Raw genomic sequence first — 18,860 nt, forward strand, 5'->3', positions numbered from 1 at the left:
GTTCTTCATAAACTAATGATAAAAATACTTAACATTCAATGAATTAATATAAATAAAATTGAAAAAAAAAAGTTATATTTTGTTTATAATAAAAATAGAGAATAAAATAAATTTAGAAATTCTTAAAAACTTAATAATATTAATAAATTTAAATTGCAAACTAACAATTTTTTCTGTTTTACCAAAATTTTTCTCTTATTTCAAATATTTTTATAACAATTTGAATTTCTATTAAAATTCACACTTTTAAATAAATAAAATATAAGATTTCCACAATTTTACAGACAGTATGACGGTTATTATATATTTTACCATAGTTTTTAATAGTAAAATAAATTATTTATAGACTGTATTAAAAAAATTTTGAGAATTATTTGTAAAATATCTTAAAATCGTTAATAATAATAAAAATCAACAAAAAAAAAATGATCTTCATTAACTAATATTAAAAATTCTTATTATTTAAAGAACTAATGTAAATAAAATTGAAAAAAAAAATGTTATATTTTGTTTATAATAAAAATATGAGAATAAAATAAATTTAGAAATTCTTAAAAACTTTATAATATTAATAAACTTAAATTGGAAACTAACAATTTTTAACTGTTTTATCAAAGTTTTTCTCTTATTTCAAATATTTTTATAAAAATTTGAATTTATATTAAAATTCACACTTTTCAATAAATAAATTATAAGATTTTCACAATTTTACCAGTTAATATGACAATTATAAATAATAAAATGTAATAAAAAAATTCTGAGAATTATTTGTAAAATATCTTAAAATCGTTAAGATTAATAAAAAATCAAAGATAAAATGCATAAACAGCAAAAAAAAAATGTTAAAAATTTTTAATATTCAAAGGAGGAACTAATGTAAATAAAATTGAAAAAAAATGTTATATTTTGTTTATAATATATGAAAATGAAATAAATTTAAAAATTCACTTTTAAAATATAGTTTGTCAATGTTTGAAGTATTTTAAAGAGAATTTTAATATTCATAGGTAACTACAAACATTCAATATGTTGTTGTTAATAAAAGTTTGATTTTGAAAATTAACTACAAAATATTCTAAAATTGGAGTAGTCAATTTTTTCTAAACCACATTTCATATCCACCCTTATTACAACCGACAGACGCAAAGTCGTTCAGAAATTCCCACGAATCTCAGCACCAAGAACACATCGGTGGTTCTTATTAATAAAAAAACAACAACCAGAATCCCCTTCTTCGACAACACGTGGTCCGCAACGTTGTCGGCGTGTCATCCTGCCGTTTCGAAGAACCACGGCCTGACAAACGATCACCTTGACAGCCGCTGCGCCGGTGCAATTTAAATGCGACGCCGGGACAGGTTGGCGTTACACAGGATGTGCCCGGCTTCCTTTTCGCCTTTTTTATTCCCTTTCTCGTTCGCGACTTAATTTAACACGTTTCGCATCGGCGACACACCACGGCGAACCGTCCGGCGTCGGTGGAGACCCGGATTCCGGCGGTGAAAGTGACCGAGACGAAATTCGGATTAATATTTTCGACGTCCGACCTGTACTTGACCAGCACAACCGGGCGTGGGGGCGACGTCTACTTTCTTCGTGACATAACGACCCGCTGTTTGGCCCCCTTTTTTTTTTTTTTTTGTTTTTTCGATCGGTCGTGAACTATGCCGTCCGTCCGTTCTAATCCGTAAACGGGGACGGAACGGTTGTTTTACCCTTTTGGGGTCTAAATCACTGTTAATGAGCTCGCCCAATTTTTATTGTCTACCTAAATAGTTTTACTTTCACAAATATTGTTTCTTTTATACATAATATTCTAATTTCAAGTTTATATATTTATTGTTTCAGCTTTTTATCATTTAAATAATTTAATTATTTTAAAATATCATAAATTAATTATTATATATCAATGTTTTTCCTAATTAAAGTATTTACTTCTTTCTTATAATTTAATTTTATCCAAAAAATTCAAGAAAATATTCTTTTTATAAACATTTTTTTGATTTATTTCAGTTTCATATTTATTTACAAACGAATTATTTATCTAATTACTTATTAACTAAGAGTTAATTCAATATTTTTTATAATTAAGACATTTGTAGAAAGCCTAAGATCTTTAATTTTTCAACTTTTCATCGTTTAAATAATGTTTAGAATGTTTTAAGTTTGGTATTTTGATTAATTGAAATAAAAAATATTTTTAAATCGCAGAAATTGATTAAATATCATAAGTTAATTATTAAAGATCAACGTTTTTCCTAATTAAAGAATTAACTACTTTTTTTATGATTTACTTCTATCTAGAAAAAGTCAACTAAATATTCTTTTTATAAACATTTTTTTGATTTATTTCAGTTTCATATTTATTACAAATAAATTATTTATCTAATTACTTATTAACTAAGAGTTAAGTCAATATTTTTTATAATTAAGACGTTTGTATAGGTCTCTAATTTTTCAACTTTTCATCGTTTAAATAATTTTTAGAATGTTTCAAGTTTGGTATTTTGATTAATTGAAATAAAATATATTTTTAAATCGCAGATATTGATTAAATATCAAAAGTTAATTATTATGCATCAACGTTTTTCTTGATTAAACAATTAACTAGTTTTTAATGATTTACTTCTATCCAGAAAAAGTCAACTAAATATTCTTTTTAGAAACAATTTTTTGATTTAAGTCAGTTTCATATTTATTACAAACAAATTATTTATCTAATTACTTATTAACTAAGAGTTAATTCAATATTTTTTATAATTAAGACATTTGTAGAAAGCCTAAGATCTTTAATTTTTCAACTTTTCATCGTTTAAATAATGTTTAGAATGTTTTAAGTTTGGTATTTTGATTAATTGAAATAAAAAATATTTTTAAATCGCAGAAATTGATTAAATATCATAAGTTAATTATTAAAGATCAACGTTTTTCCTAATTAAAGAATTAACTACTTTTTTTATGATTTACTTCTATCTAGAAAAAGTCAACTAAATATTCTTTTTAGAAACAATTTTTTGATTTAAGTCAGTTTCATATTTATTACAAATAAATTATTTATCTAATTACTTATTAACTAAGAGTTAAGTCAATATTTTTTATAATTAAGACGTTTGTATAAAGCCTAAGGTCTTTAATTTTTCAACTTTTCATCGTTTAAATAATTTTTAGAACGTTTTAAGTTTGGTATTTTGATTAATTGAAATAAAAAATATTTTTAAATCACAGAAATTGATTAAATATCATAAGTTAATTATTAAACATCAACGTTTTTCCTAATTAAAGAATTAACTACTTTTTTATGATTTACTTCTATCTAGAAAAAGTCAACTAAATATTCTTTTTAGAAACAATTTTTTTGATTTAAGTCAGTTTCATATTTATTACAAACAAATTATTTATCTAATTACTTATTAACTAAGAGTTAAGTCAATATTTTTTATAATTAAGACGTTTGTATAAAGCCTAAGATCTTTAATTTTTCAACTTTTCATCGTTTAAATAACTTTTAGAATGTTTCAAGTTTGGTATTTTGATTAATTGAAATAAAAAATATTTTTGAATCGCAGAAATTGATTAAATATCAAAAGTTAATTATTATGCATCAACATTTTTCTTGATTAAAGAATTAACTACTTTTTTATGATTTACTTCTATCCAGAAAAAGTCAACTAAATATTCTTTTTAGAAACAATTTTTTGATTTAAGTCAGTTTCAAATTTATTACAAACGAATTATTTATCTAATTACTTATTAACTAAGTGTTAATCAATATATTTTATAATTAAGACATTTTTATAAAGCCTAAGATATTTAACTTTTCAACTTTTCATCGTTTAAATAATTTTTAGAACGTTTTAAGTTTGGTATTTTGATTAATTGAAATAAAAAATATTTTTAAATCACAGAAATTGATTAAATATCATAAGTTAATTATTAAACATCAACGTTTTTCCTAATTAAAGAATTAACTACTTTTTTACTTAATTTACTTCTATACAGACAAAGTCAACTAAATATTCTTTTTAGAAACATTTAGGTCAGTTTCATATTTATTACAACAAATTACTTATTAATAATTACATTATCTGCATAAAATATAAGATTTTATTTTATTTTTAAATGTGAATTATTTATTTTTTGATATGACAATTATTAATAATATTTCAAGTACTTGTGGGTGACAAATTGATTAATAAAGATTATCAATAAATATATTTCAATTTAAATATACTTATTTTTGTAGATGTATTAACTTATAACTAAATTAAACAACATTTTATTAAGTAACACAACTAAAATTTTAAATAACTTTAATTCTAACTTAAATTAATGTTTTATTTAATGAACAATTGCAAAATTCTTCTTCACCGCTTAATACATTTTGTTGTAACATTTTAATTTGCCAATATACGTAATATTTTAAAAGACAATTAAGTTCATTAACCACAGTTAATAAATAAGGTTTTTATACATTTTAATTAGTATTACCCAGACTATAATTATATAAGATCAAAGCTTTATTTCGACTTAACTCATACGTTTCCAACAAAAATAGCCAAATTATTCAATTTTAAGATAAAATCTCAAGTGGTAAAATAATAATAAATTTATATTTTTACGTCGATGTATTAACGAGGCGATAACAATGTAGTCGTCGATAACAAAATGCGTTTTAAACATTTCAACCGGATAGCACATTGCAAATTGAATGTTGCAAGTGTTTACGTAAGTTTCGTAAACATCTTAAAACTAACTCTTAAACTGGAACAGTTACGTTCTATATTAAGTTGAGAGCAAAGGACGAAGATTAAAGAAAAAATACATATTTTAATCAGTTTATTCGTAACATTGTTGTTGGCCAATTATTCGTTATTTATTTAATGATTTGTTGCTAAACTGTTGCTGATTTCGTTGTGGCAAAGACACCTTCAACAGAAGAAGGAGAAAAGGAAGAAATTAAATTCCCTTATCAGTTTATAACATTTTTTTGGTTTCAACTGGTTATTTTATTGAATAAAATTTAATTTATCGAAAACTAATGTTGTTAAATTGAACAACAAACGAAAGATCTTATATCACACACAGACAAGAGGCCGAGTTTCTTAATGTTCACTGTCGCAAATATTGAAAATGAAAAAAAAAATGGCGACAAACTCAAATATGAGTAAAATTATGCAAGTCCGAGTGGTTCAGTTATACAATACTGTCGATTTATTGCTCGAACTATTTCGTATTGGCGATTCACGTAATTTTTTCAGCCTTCTTTCGATACGTTTCGCAAGTTCGTGTTTTCTATTGTGCCTCGTTTCGACATTTCGTTGTCCGGTCATCGTGGAAAATTGACCACGTCAAAATGTTTTCCGCAATCTCTGCACTCTCTACTTATTCTACAGTTTTAATAATAAAGATTGTGGAGGTTGTTTCAATTATACGCTTATTTTAATGTCCTAAACAATTTTTCTACCTTTTATATAATCAAATTACGTTCTTACAAAATGGTAAATTTAAAGAATAAGTAAGGAAATGAAAGAATAGTCAATAAAAAATATTTTTATTAATTTAATTATTTCCTAAATATTTTAATAATTCTTAAAATAAAATGAAAATAACGTTAATGTTATGTTAAATATCATATAAAATATGAGAGAATATGCAAGCTATGTTTTTTCTTAAAGTTTTTAAGATTTATTTATTAAACTTTAAAAAATATTTAAGGTACAATGTTAAATTTAAAAAATATATAAAGAAAAATGTTAAAAATTATACTCTCAAATTAACTATATTTTTAAATTTTTTAATACATATTTATTTACTTAAATTTAAAAAAAATGTTTTTTTTAATTTTTTATTATTTATTTTTTAAATTTTAAAATATTTGAGGTAAAATGTTAAATTTAAACATAATATAATAAATGAAAGAATTTTCAAATAATCTATATTTTTTATTTATGTAAAATGGTAAAATTTTCAAACAAAATTTCATAAATTTCATATTTTATAAATTAAAATGAAAGAATATTCAAACTGTATTTTTTTTTAATTTTTGAATCTAAGAAACATTTTGTATATTTTGTTTTTCATCAAATAATTTCTATATAACCATTTTGATTATATAAAAAACAATTTTATATTTAGAATGGAATGGTTTTATTTTAATCGTTCTTTTAGAAAGGCTGAAATAATTGTAAGATTTCACATATCAAAATTATTGCAAATCTAATTGTTGGTTTGCGAAACAATGAAATGACGACCATAGAATATTTAAAAATATAAAGTTATTTCATGCATTTTTGATAAAAGTTATTAGATAATTTCCTGAATTGTGCAGCATTATTAAATAAATTTTAAAAATATATAATAAAACATGGACATAAAATTAAGATATTTTTTCAATAGTTTTTCGTATATTGTTTACCAAAATTTCTATTTTAAATGTTTTCAACATTCACTTTTCTTCTCATGTTAAAAAAAAGGAAATTTTAAACTTTTAACAATTTATTAATTTTAACTTTTTTACATTATATATTTTTTATAGTTATTTTCTCAATTTTTACAATATTTTTTTCAAAAATTTAATCCATTTTTTGATGCCTTTTTTATGTTGTTAAACTGTTTTACAATTTTTTACAGTATTTAATAATTATTTATTTATTTTTTTTAATATTTTTTAAATTTTTATATTATTTCTTCATTTATTCAAATATTTTATGGGTATTTTTTTATTTTTGTGTATCTTTTATTATTTTTCTTAACTATTTAATCAATTTTTAACAATTTTTCAAGTAAAAATAAATTATTTATCAAGATATTAATATAATTTATAAATTTTTTAAGGTTCATAATTAATTTTTACGTATTTTTTCATATTTTTAAATTATCAAATTAATTACCAAAATTTTTATTTTAAATGTTCTCAACATTCACTTTTCTTGTCATGTTAAAAAAAGTAAATTTTAAACTTTTAACAATTTATTAATTTTAATTTTTTTACATTAAATATCTTTTACAGTTATTTTTTCAATTTTTACAATATTTTTCAAAAATTTAATACATTTTTTATGCGTTTTTATGTTGTTTAAGTGTTATACAACTTTTTACAGTATTTAATAATTATTTATTTATTTTTTCTAAATATTTTTTTAAATTTCTATATACAACTTATAATTTTTATACCATTTCTTCATTTATTCAAATATTTTATAGTTAATTTTTTATTTTTGTGTATCTTTTATTATTTTTATTAAATATTTAATCAATTTTTAACAATTTTTTAAGAATAAATAAATTATTTATCAAGATTCTAATATAATTTATAAGTTTTTTAAGGTTCATAATGAATTTTTAGTATTTTAACAAATAAAAAATAAAAATTAGAAGTTCCAACTAAAACTAATTGAAAAAATCAATCCATTAAAGCATTAAATTTATATTGATTTGAACAAAATTTATTGTTTTAAATAATTTTGAATAATAATTTAATTAAATATTTAAATTTATTTGGAACTTTCAATTAAAACTGATTGATAATTAATTGGGACAACAAAATAAAATATTTATGACTTAAACTTTCTATTATATAAGAAACTAGAAAAAGCAACTAAATTAATTTTTTGAAACTTTGTAAATAGTCTGTTAAAATTAGTATAATTGATGTCAACATTTAGAGAATAATTAACACAAACACACGAATTAAATTTAATGTAGTTATTGCAAATCTAATTGTGCTTTTTGTGAAAACAATGAAATGACGACCGTCGTATAAAAAACTAACTAAACTATTAAGTTGCGCATTAAGATAACATTTTATTGGATAATTTCACCTGAACTGTGTTGATTGTTCAGTTAATCAACTTCACGTGCCCCACGTAAATCACACATTAATTTGTACGTACAATGAGCACTTTTAAAGGTGATTTTAAAATGGGAAAAAATACGTACGTTTCTCGAAACAACAAAAATAAAAATATTTTTGGCATCACTGTCAAGGTCGGGAGTGGAAAATAATCTTCGGTCAAACTTTCTTATTGAATGTGGGACAGTTTATTATTGGCTCAGTTTCTTCTTTCAACCATATTATTTTTATTTATCTTTTAATTTTTTAGCATTTTTGAACATTTTTAACAATCTTAAGCAACATTTATAATTTCCTCACATTTTCTCACCTTTCTATCAATTTAAAAACAAATAAAAGCATTGAATTTTTTAGAAACTTTCGATTTTTATGTAATTTTTGCACATATAAAACAAAATATTTAAAACAATTAGCAATATTTCCCAACACATTCTTATATTTTTTAGTGTTCTCAATTATCACCATTTTTGTCGTGATTTAAAAAGTAAATTTTTATTTAATATTACTTTTTTATGTAACCTTTATACAAATATTTAGAACATTTAACAACTCCTTACGTTTTTTTTCTTAAATTAAAGATAATTTATAAACAAAAATATTTACAAGAATTACAGTTTTATTTAAATACGATGTTTGTACTTGTTTTTTTGAGATTTCATATTTATTTTTTCATTTATTTACATATTTCTTACTACAATAATAAATTTAACTCATTTTTTTCTCTTATATAATATAATTTACATTATTAGTACAAATATTTACAACAATTGTATAAATAAATTTATGAAGAACGTTTAATTGTTATTAAGTTCCTTTTATATTGTTTAAAACAATGACCACCAAAAGTTATTTGCTTATTGATTTCAACATTCCCATCACACTTCAAAATCAAATTTTACGTAACTTTTAACAACTTTTTAATAGCTTTTTTAATTAAAATTTTCATGTAATTTTTATTTTCAGATTTTAACATTAACATTTTTTATATTGGTCGATGAAAAATACGAAACAATTACCAAAATTTAAATTTTCCTTACTTTTTTATAACTTTAATACCATTATTTAATTAAATATAACATTTAATAATTTTTTAACATCTTTTTTTAAGATTATATATTTATAAACTACTATTTAAAATCTATTTTTTTTCTTCATTAAATATATTGTACAGCTTTTTTCATTTTAAGATAAAATTCAAATTATTCTTTATATTATTTATTGAAATATTCGTCGTGGTACAAAAATCACTTTTACATCACTTTTTACATTATTTAATAATTTTTTAACCTTTTTTCAATAAAAATATGTATATGTAATATGTATTTTTTAAGTTTAAATATTTATAAACTATTATTTAAAATTGATTAAATGTGTTTTTTTTTTGTTGTATACATATTATAGATATTTTTTTTTATTTTTGACATTTTAAGATACTTATAAAATTTTCAAAATTAATCTCAATGTAATTTTTTATATTGTTTAATGAAATTATTCGAAATAAGTAACAAAATTTATATTTTAAATGTTCTCAACATCCAATTTTGTACCATTTTTTTAATAAAAATATAATTTTTAAATATTGCTAAAAGGAAATTTACTATTTTTAATTGTCTTTTTTTTCACATTAATATACTCAATGTTTTTTATACAACTCTTTACAGTTTTTAATATCTATTTAATTATTTATTTTATATTTAATATTTTTAAATTTAATTTACATATAATATATAGGTAATTTTTCATCTTTATGTTTTTTACATTGTTTTTTAAAATATATAATAATAATTTTCGAATTTTATACTAACTTTTAAAATATTTAATAAATTTATAACAATTTAATAAATTATTAACCAAGATATTAATGAGATTAATAACAATTAATAAGTTTTTTAAGATTAACAATTATTTATACGTATTTTTAACAGATAATTTTAATTTTTTCCTAAATTTTCTCATATAATAATAAATAGTGAGCATTATTAGTCCATAAATTTGTTTAAACAAATAAACAATGAGTGATTAAATTGTTCAAACATCAAATATGTTTTGTTTTTATTATTAATTTTAGTAAAAATAACAAAAAAAAAATGAAAATATATTTTTTTAAATTTAAATTTTGTTAAAAAATCATCTTACCATTTTTAACTGTTTTTTACTTTATATTAATATATTTTATAAATATATTTCTTAATATTTAATTTATTTTTAATGTTCTTTAACTTTTATACAACGTTTTACAGTGTTTAATAATTATTTATTTATTATATTTTTAATATTTTTAAGTACAATTTATATTTTTTTTATTTTATCTTCATTTAATCAAATTTTTTATGGGTAATTTTTCATTTTTATGTATCTTTTACATTGTTTAATTAAATAAACAATAATAATTTTGGAATTCTATACTAATGTTTAAAATATATAATAAATTTTTAACAATTTTTTCAAGGAAAAATAAATTATTGATCAAAATATTAATAAGATTTATAAGTTTTTTAAGATTAACAATTGATTTTTACATAGTTTTAACTGATAAATATATATTTTTTTTAATTTTCTTATATAATAATAAATGGTGAGTATGATTAGTTCATAAATTTGTTTAAATAAATAATTTATATTAAATAAATTGGCTAAATTGTTCAAACGTCAAACATCTTTCGTTCTTATTATTAATTTTAGTATAAATAACAAAAGAAGAGAAAAAATATATTTTTTATGCTCTTTATGCAACTTTTTACAATCTTCAATAATTATTTATTTTATTTTTAATATTTTTAAATACAGTTTATAATTTTTTCTTCATTTTTCCAAATATTCCAAAGGTAATTTTTTATCTTTATGTATCTTTAACATTGTTTAACTAAATAAACAATAATAATTTACAAATTTTATACTAATTTTTAAAATATTTAATAATTTTACAAAGAAAAATAAATTATTAATCAAGATATTAATAAGATTTATAAGCTTTTTAAGATTAACAACTAATTTTTACCTATTTTTAATTGATAATTGATTTTTTTTTTTCAATTTTCTTATATAATGATAAATTATAGGTCCATAAATTTGTTTAAACAAATAAACAATATTAAATAAGTCGCTTAAAAAGGTGTCCAGATTGTTTAAACGTCAACATCTTTTGTTCTTATTGTTAATTTTTAGTAAAAAAAACAACAAAACTTTCATATTTTAATTTTCACCACCTTTAGGAGGATTAAAAACTAACATATTAATATAACTATAACTTAAAAAAACTTTCACAAAATAAAAAGTAATTATACTTTTCTTAAGTTGCCAATAAATAATATAATTTATTGTTGGAAATTCCAACACAGAACGGTGCAGTGACAAGAAACATCAACTTGACAAACTGGTAGTAGTACATCAAGTGAAAGAACGCACGCCAAACTTACTCGTACGTCACGTGCAACCAAAAGCCCCCGCAACGTTCCTTATCGTCACTTTGCACACCGATAACGAAGAAGTTAAAGGTCCAACGCCGATTACGAAAAACCACGACGAATTGGCATCAATTAACAGAAGACCGGAGAAAGGATCATATGTGCCACAGAGTGTAGAAGGCAGAAGAAACGGAAACAAGCAAATGGTACGGGTACTCACCTCGCCTCTAGAAGATCTGTGAGATGCTTCTTGAAATTATCCAATTGATCTCTCGTGATCGTCCCATTTTTTTCGATGAAACGAATAAAAAACATAACGGCAGCTAAAATCTCTTCCTTCATGTTCGTTCGATCGTAAATTTACATCGGTGTAAAACTTCAGGCTGCCAAAGGTTATCTGCAACAGAAAGCGGAAGGCACGTTAGGGCACAATGAGGGCTTCCGGCGTCGCCAACCTTAAAAACTAGTCAGAAACAGAAATGGCAAAAAAATCGCTTCACAAAACTGAAATAGGAATGTGATTGAGGCAGTGACAGAAAGCTGTGAAGTTTGACAAACACGTGTTGGAACTTTTATTATTCGGTCTCCAATGTTGGTGATATGTTTGCGACGCACTTGAACACGTAAGTGCCCTTTGGTGATGGTTTTGGTGATATTATTACGAAATGTAAAAATTGTTAAAAAAAACATGATAAATTTTTGCTCTTTGACACTAAAGCTAATCGATTGTCACGTTGACAAAATCAAAAGTTATGTAGGTTAGCCAAAATTGTGCCTGAAAATTTTGTTGCCAAAATTGGCAAAAAATAAATTATATAAAATTCAAATTTTTGTATAATTTATTGTTGGTTTAATTACGTAATATTTTTTCAATGCAACTTACCAGTTACCAGTTAACCTTTTGGATTTATGTAAAGATAAACCTACAGTCGCAATCTTGAGGTCAAATTTTTTTAATTAATACTAATAAATTAGCAATGAATTGTGAATAAACAAATTCTGAGTAAAACGTATAAGTGAAATACCCCTTAAAATATTTTATTATTTATCCAATAACCCATAATAAAACGAAGAAGTAAAAGTAATATTATTTATTAGAAACAGCTCCAAAATTTTGCTGATACAATTAATTAACTGTATATTACATAAGAATTGTATAACATAAATTTAGATTTATTTGATAGATTTCCAAATTTAAAAATAACTCAATTATGAATGATGAATATTATTTTTTAATACAATAAATTATGAAGCTTATTAATTTTTAATATCAAAAATTTACCAAATTTATAATATTATATATACAAAATTGGCATTAATTAGTCAAGAATAAAAACTTCGTTAGATGTTATTTTTATTCATTAAAATCAAAAACTCAATTTTTTTTTGGTTTCTCAAATAAATTAAGATTTTAAAATGTCTATATTTTTATACTTTCTTATTACTTTAAACTTTAAAATCCATAATAAAATCTACAAGATCTTTATTAGAATTTTTATTTCAATTATTTAACAAATTTCCAATTTTAAATAAACAAAAATTATATTTTTTTATTTAAATTTATTTTTTCTATTATTTTATTGCCATTATTTGGTAATATTAATAATATTTAAAGTATTTATAACTATTTAAATAAAAAATATAGAAAATTTATAAATTTACAACATTGATCATATAAAATTAACATTATTTATATTCATTAATATATAAAAAACACAAATTAAAGCTTTCTTAAATGAATTAATAATTTATAGTATCCATATTTTTGACAATTTCTTATTATTTTAAACTTTAAATTCAAGAATAAACCCTACAAAATCTTTGTGGAAATTTTTTGTTACAATTATTTAACGGATTTACAATTTTAATAAAAAAAAATTATAGTTTTTCATTGAAATTGTTCATATAATTTATTATTTCTATTATATTATTGCCATTTTTTGGTAATATTAAAAATATTTAAAGTATTTATAATCATTTAAATTAAAAATATAAACAATTTATAAATTTAAAACGTTAAATATATAAAATTAACATTATTTTTATTCATTAATATATAAAAAACACAAATTAAAGCTTTCTTAAATGAATTAATGATGTATAGTATCCATATTTTTGACAATTTCTTATTATTTTAAATTTTAAATTCAAGAATAAACACTACAAGATCTTTGTAGAAATTTTTTGTTACAATTATTCAATGGATTTATAATTTTAAATATACAAAAATTATTATTTTTCATTGGAATTGTTCATATAATTTATGTTTTTTATTATATTATTTCCATTTTTTGGTAATATTAAAATTATTTGAAGTATTTATAACTATTTAAAACAAAAATATAGAAAATTTATAGATTTGTTACATTAAATGTATAAAATTAACATTCAAAAATAAAAACTACAAAACTACTTTGTAGAAACGGATTTTTAATTTTAAATACACAAAAATAATAGTTTTCCATTGAAATTGTTCATATAATCATTAATTTATTCTTTATATTATGTTACTGTCATTTTTTGTAATATTAAAAAGTATTTATTCAATTTTAAATATACAAAAATAATAGTTTTTTTTGTTGAAATTAGTCTTTGTTAAAATAAAAACAACAAATAAAATGGTAAAATACAATTTTTTGGAACAAGAAGTGTGATAAATTGCTAATTTTAAATATTTACAAATAATTTTTGAAAAAATATAAATAATTTCTTGTCTAATTTAAATACAAATTCATTAAAACATTTCCAAATTAACAAAAAACAGATCGTAAAACCAAAACAGAAGATGGGTAAACATTAAACATTATTAAAATTTTCCATATTAACTAAAAGTCTAAAAGAAAATTTCTATTCGTATGATTTCTCGATAAGAAAGTGCATCGAACAACAAAAACCAACACACTAATACCAACCAACAACAGTGCATTGTTTGTGAAGACCATGAAGTAGAGATAGAAACATTTGTTTTTGAACTTTCATATCAGTTTATTATAATTGTAATTACCAAGTGGTGCTATTTCCAAGGACAACTGTTTAGGAACTCACATGAATGAATAATGAACATATTTCATACATTATCTATCTATGTAATACTTCCTAAAACGATTTATTAACTCCAATTATTGCAACCATATGTACAATAAGAGAAATTTTTAATGCACTGTTGTATTAGGAAAATAATAAAAATTTTATTTTAGTACATATATTAGTTTTCCAAATAAGTCTTGGTACATTTTTTTTCTTGTCGTTTCATAATTACATTCTGAAAGTTATAAGGAAACTTTATTACAATAAATATTCATAATTTGATTATCATTTTTGTGTATAAAATCGTTATTTGGTAATATTAATTTATAAAATAACTGTTGTAGAAGGTAATAAAATATCAAATTTCATCTAACATTTACTTTATTCAAGGATTTATTTTATTTAAGCCAGTTTTTAATAATACTTTTACTAATAAGTTTACTGTTTCCATCAAAGCCATATGTTCAGAGAAACATCAAACACATATTATATAAAAAGGCAAACAAATTAGCCCAAATTTCAATATTAATAAAGTAACATACCTAATAATTTATGTAAGGCACAGATGGTGAAACCGTTTATTTAGAAACCAGTCACAAATTTATTAACTAATTTACAACTAAATCAAACCTAATGCACAGTCCTAAGTTTATAACAAAGAAACGTTAAGGTTACAGTTTATTATTCTGGTAAACAAAACAAGACGTGCTGTTTATAGAATGGACTCATCAAAATATTTTAATTTGCTTAGGAAATTAAAACACAGGTTTTTATTATAAATTACAAACATTTAAGCAGTAACTTTTTATTGAAATTGTTTAAAAAATTTAAAATTAAAAAATATATATATTAGTTATTAATAAAACAACAACTTTTAATGCAGAAATAAATAAAATATATTAAATAAAAAAATAATGTTCCAATTAAAATGAAAAATTACAATTTTTCATAAGAAAAATTTATTTATATATTTTTTTCAGTTCCTTATTATAAATATTTAAAGGAAATAATAATTTTAGTGAGTATTATATCAAAAAAACACATTTTTCTTTAGAAAAAATGATATATAATAAAAATTTATGAAGTAACAAAATAAACTCAAACATCAAAAAATATATTATATTGTCTATGTTAAATTTCTAATATTAAATCTCTGACAAAATAATTATTAATTAGAACTTAAATATTCAGAGAAAAGTAAATAAATTACATTTTTTTCTCTGTTAAAATGTAATTTTTGTTAACTGGAAATTATTAAATAAGAACAAGTTTAAAATAAAATAAAAAATACAATAAGTCACTTATATTACTTTTGTTGAACTTTTGATTTAAGTATTTGAGTATTTTATCAATTTCTTATTATAAATATTTGAAGAAAATATGGGTATTGTATTAGAAAAACACATTTTACACACATAAATATATAAAGTAAAATTAAATCAAAGGACAAAAAATTAGTTATGTTGAAATTAAATTTCTAATATACAATTTTAAAGGAAATAATTTGGATCCTTTCTTATTTCTCTAATTAAATATAATTTTATAATACCTGATGTTAATGAATGATATAAAAAGGTCAAAATGTTTAGAATAAAAATTCGTTTATGTACTCAAACGATTACTCAAACCATTAACTATGTTTTCACTGAATCTTTAATATCAAACAAGCACTTTTTTAACTTTAGAACAAAGAAACTCAACAGTTTATTATTCCAGCAAATAAAACACCAACACTAAGTGTTGCTCATCACACTCGTCCAAACAACCAAATATTAACAAATTGGTTTAGAAAATAAAACCACTTCTCCATCATTTTATTATTACAAATTAGCTTAATTAGTAATCAGTGGTGAAACTACGCACACGGATCATTTATCGAACGACAACCCCGACGAATTGTTAATTAGACAGGTCGGTACGTATACAGTTTCGTAAGGAAATTTAATATTCAAAGACTTAGTAGAAAGGCAGAGACACGCACTAGGTTTACACAGTCAAAATAAAATAAAAAGCTGCCGTCCCAACATGCTGGGAGTCACGTCAGCGACTGTGAACGTTTGGAACACTCCAGAAATAGTACCTTTTGTTTTTATCTTGGGCATCAGGTAAATAACTACAAAGGGAACAGGGAATTAACCACCAGACTTTAGTAATAAATAATAAATGGCCAGCCAAAGCCAGGCCAGGCCAGGAAGTAGGTAAAACTAGACTAGTTAGAACGTCAAAGATATATCAATTAATGGTGACTATTAATTTTGCTAACGGTTAACTTAAAAATGACCTGGGGCCTCAAATAAAACGATTTCAGGCCTTCCAATAGGAGGCACACTAATTGTGCCGTAATAAACGTGGCGTCGCTTAATAATTGGTCCACAAAAACAGGCACAACAGCTGGGGCCGCACATAAATAACGTGTCGGGCCCACACAGCCCGAAAGATGCGGGTCAAATCGACGTGCACCAAAACAAAGAACCGTCCACACTCACCCAGCGTCACCAACGGCACACAACAACAACAACCAATAACGGAAACAACCCTTTCAACAGACGCACCAGAAACGACAAATAATAAAAACAGATCGTCGCAATCGGACGGCTTATGTTGCAACGCACTTTATTGAGCACATTTACACGACATGGTACGTGACATATTTGGTCGTTTAATTCGGCACCACTGCGACGCTTACTCACCTTGGTCGTTCAAAGGCGCGCGACTGTAACGAAACGAAGCGGAATTTTCGATGGTTTTGTTTTAATTAAAAGAGTTTTGTTGTCTTTTTGGCAGCACACGGAATACACAAAGCACGAAACAAAATGACGGCGCAAACTGAACTGGTCGGAAGTGAGTCACGAACTGGAAATCATCTGTTCGGGCCAGCGCGTCATTTGAATTTTGGTGGTGGGGGGAGGACGCCGCGGACGCGGCCTTATCGTCCCCGCGTTGCTGGTTTGGACGGTTGTTTTTACGGTTTTATCGGTCGCATTTGCATTTGGGGAAAAACTACGATGTTCGATGGCATTCTTTCTGTTTATCGCCCCTTTACCAGCTGGAGTTGTAAGTAATCACCAGTAAAATTGATTTTATTTAGTCAATTCATAAATATTTGGTGAAAATGATTCACTATTGACTGTTCTAGAATGTAATATATATTATTATATTTAATATTTGACTCCACTTTGTGATATACTAACTAAATATACAACTTAAATATTTATTTAACATATTTTAAATATACATTGCCTATACATGTAGGTATGCACACCCGATTACACCTTATTCATATTTGTATGAACTAACATTGTTTAAATATGAATGTTAGCAACAATATTATTATAATATAAAATAATCGACTATTGGTATGTGTAATTTTATAACTATAAAATATTTTATTAAGAATTTATAGAATTTTTCATTTACTATTACAAATAAATATCAAATAATAATTATAAATATTAATAATTAGTTCTTTGAATTGTATTAACAATTTTAAAATATATTCATTATTAAAGAATAAAAATTAAAGTATTGAGTATTAATTTCATTTAATTTCTAATTAAAAGAAAGAAAATTCTATTCAACTTACCAAAAGGATAGAAACAATATATTAATAAATTTAACAATTGAGAGAAAATATTCGATTGTTCAAAAAAATAAATTAGCAACACAGAGAAAAGTTTATTTAATTTTTCAGAAGGGCAGAGTCAAAATTTTCAAACAAAAGAAACTATCAATTTAAATATTAACTGAAAATTCTATTTAATTTTTCAAAAAAATGAAACAAAATGTTAAATAAATGAGGGAAAATATTATTCAACAATTAAAAATGTCAAATATTATTAATTTAATAATTGGGAGTAAAAACTATTCAAATTTTCATAAGGAAAGAAACTGTATTCATTTAGGAATTTGAAAAAATTTTAATTAATTTTTCAAAATGTTGAAGACAAAATATTAAATTAACAACTGAAACAAAATACTACACAGATTTTCAAAAGAAAAGAAACAATATTAATCTCAAAACTGTGATAAAATTGATTTAATTTGTCAAAAGAACAAAAGTAAAATGTCTATTTTAATAAAATAAATAAAAGAGAAATAATACTTTTCAACGAATTTAAGAACAAAATGAACAATTTTCTAAAGGTTGAAGAGAAAATATTAAATTAACAGTTGAAAAAAAGTACTACTCATTTTTCCAAAGAAAAGAAACAGTATTAATTTAAGATAATCTTGGTAAAAAAACTATTAATATTAAATTAAGAAGTTTTCCAAATAAGAGACAAAGGAATAGTTCAAGAACTGGTTGGAATTCTATTCAATTCATTGAAACAATGTTATCAAAATATGAATTTAACACTGCTGCTAGAATGTGTTGTACAAATTTTGAAATAAATCAAGTAAATTTAAACATTTTGTTTGTATATTTCTATGACTTTTTGTGAATTAATTTTTATGTATGATAATTTGTGAATATTAAATAAATAAATTTGCACACAGATAGTACTCTTATCATAATGCAATTACATGACAATTTAGATTACCAAAGTTTATCTGATATATTTTAATACCCAAATACT

The 18,860-nt window shown here is 22.1% G+C and overlaps 1 protein-coding gene across 4 annotated transcripts in view; it reads right to left on the reverse strand.

Annotated features, from left to right (window-relative positions):
- Window positions 1-17,134, reverse strand: part of LOC109600552 (protein BTG2) — a 60,583-nt gene extending 43,449 nt beyond the window's left edge. For 3 of the 4 annotated variants that reach the window (XM_020016712.2, XM_020016713.2, XM_020016714.2), the window contains exons 1-2: window positions 16,974-17,134; window positions 11,477-11,653 (exon numbers count right to left, since the gene is read on the reverse strand). In XM_020016712.2, the coding sequence (XP_019872271.1) occupies window positions 11,477-11,598 (122 nt within the window). In that variant the 5' untranslated portion in view covers window positions 11,599-11,653; window positions 16,974-17,134. Of the gene's footprint in view, window positions 1-11,476; window positions 11,654-16,769; window positions 16,791-16,973 lie in introns of those variants that run through there. The other variant, XM_049963209.1, reaches the window with a different exon arrangement.
- Window positions 17,135-18,860: the final 1,726 nt, after the last annotated feature.

This window comes from Aethina tumida, chromosome 2 (genome assembly GCF_024364675.1).
Source record: "Aethina tumida isolate Nest 87 chromosome 2, icAetTumi1.1, whole genome shotgun sequence".
Classification (NCBI taxonomy): Eukaryota; Metazoa; Arthropoda; class Insecta; order Coleoptera; family Nitidulidae; genus Aethina; species Aethina tumida.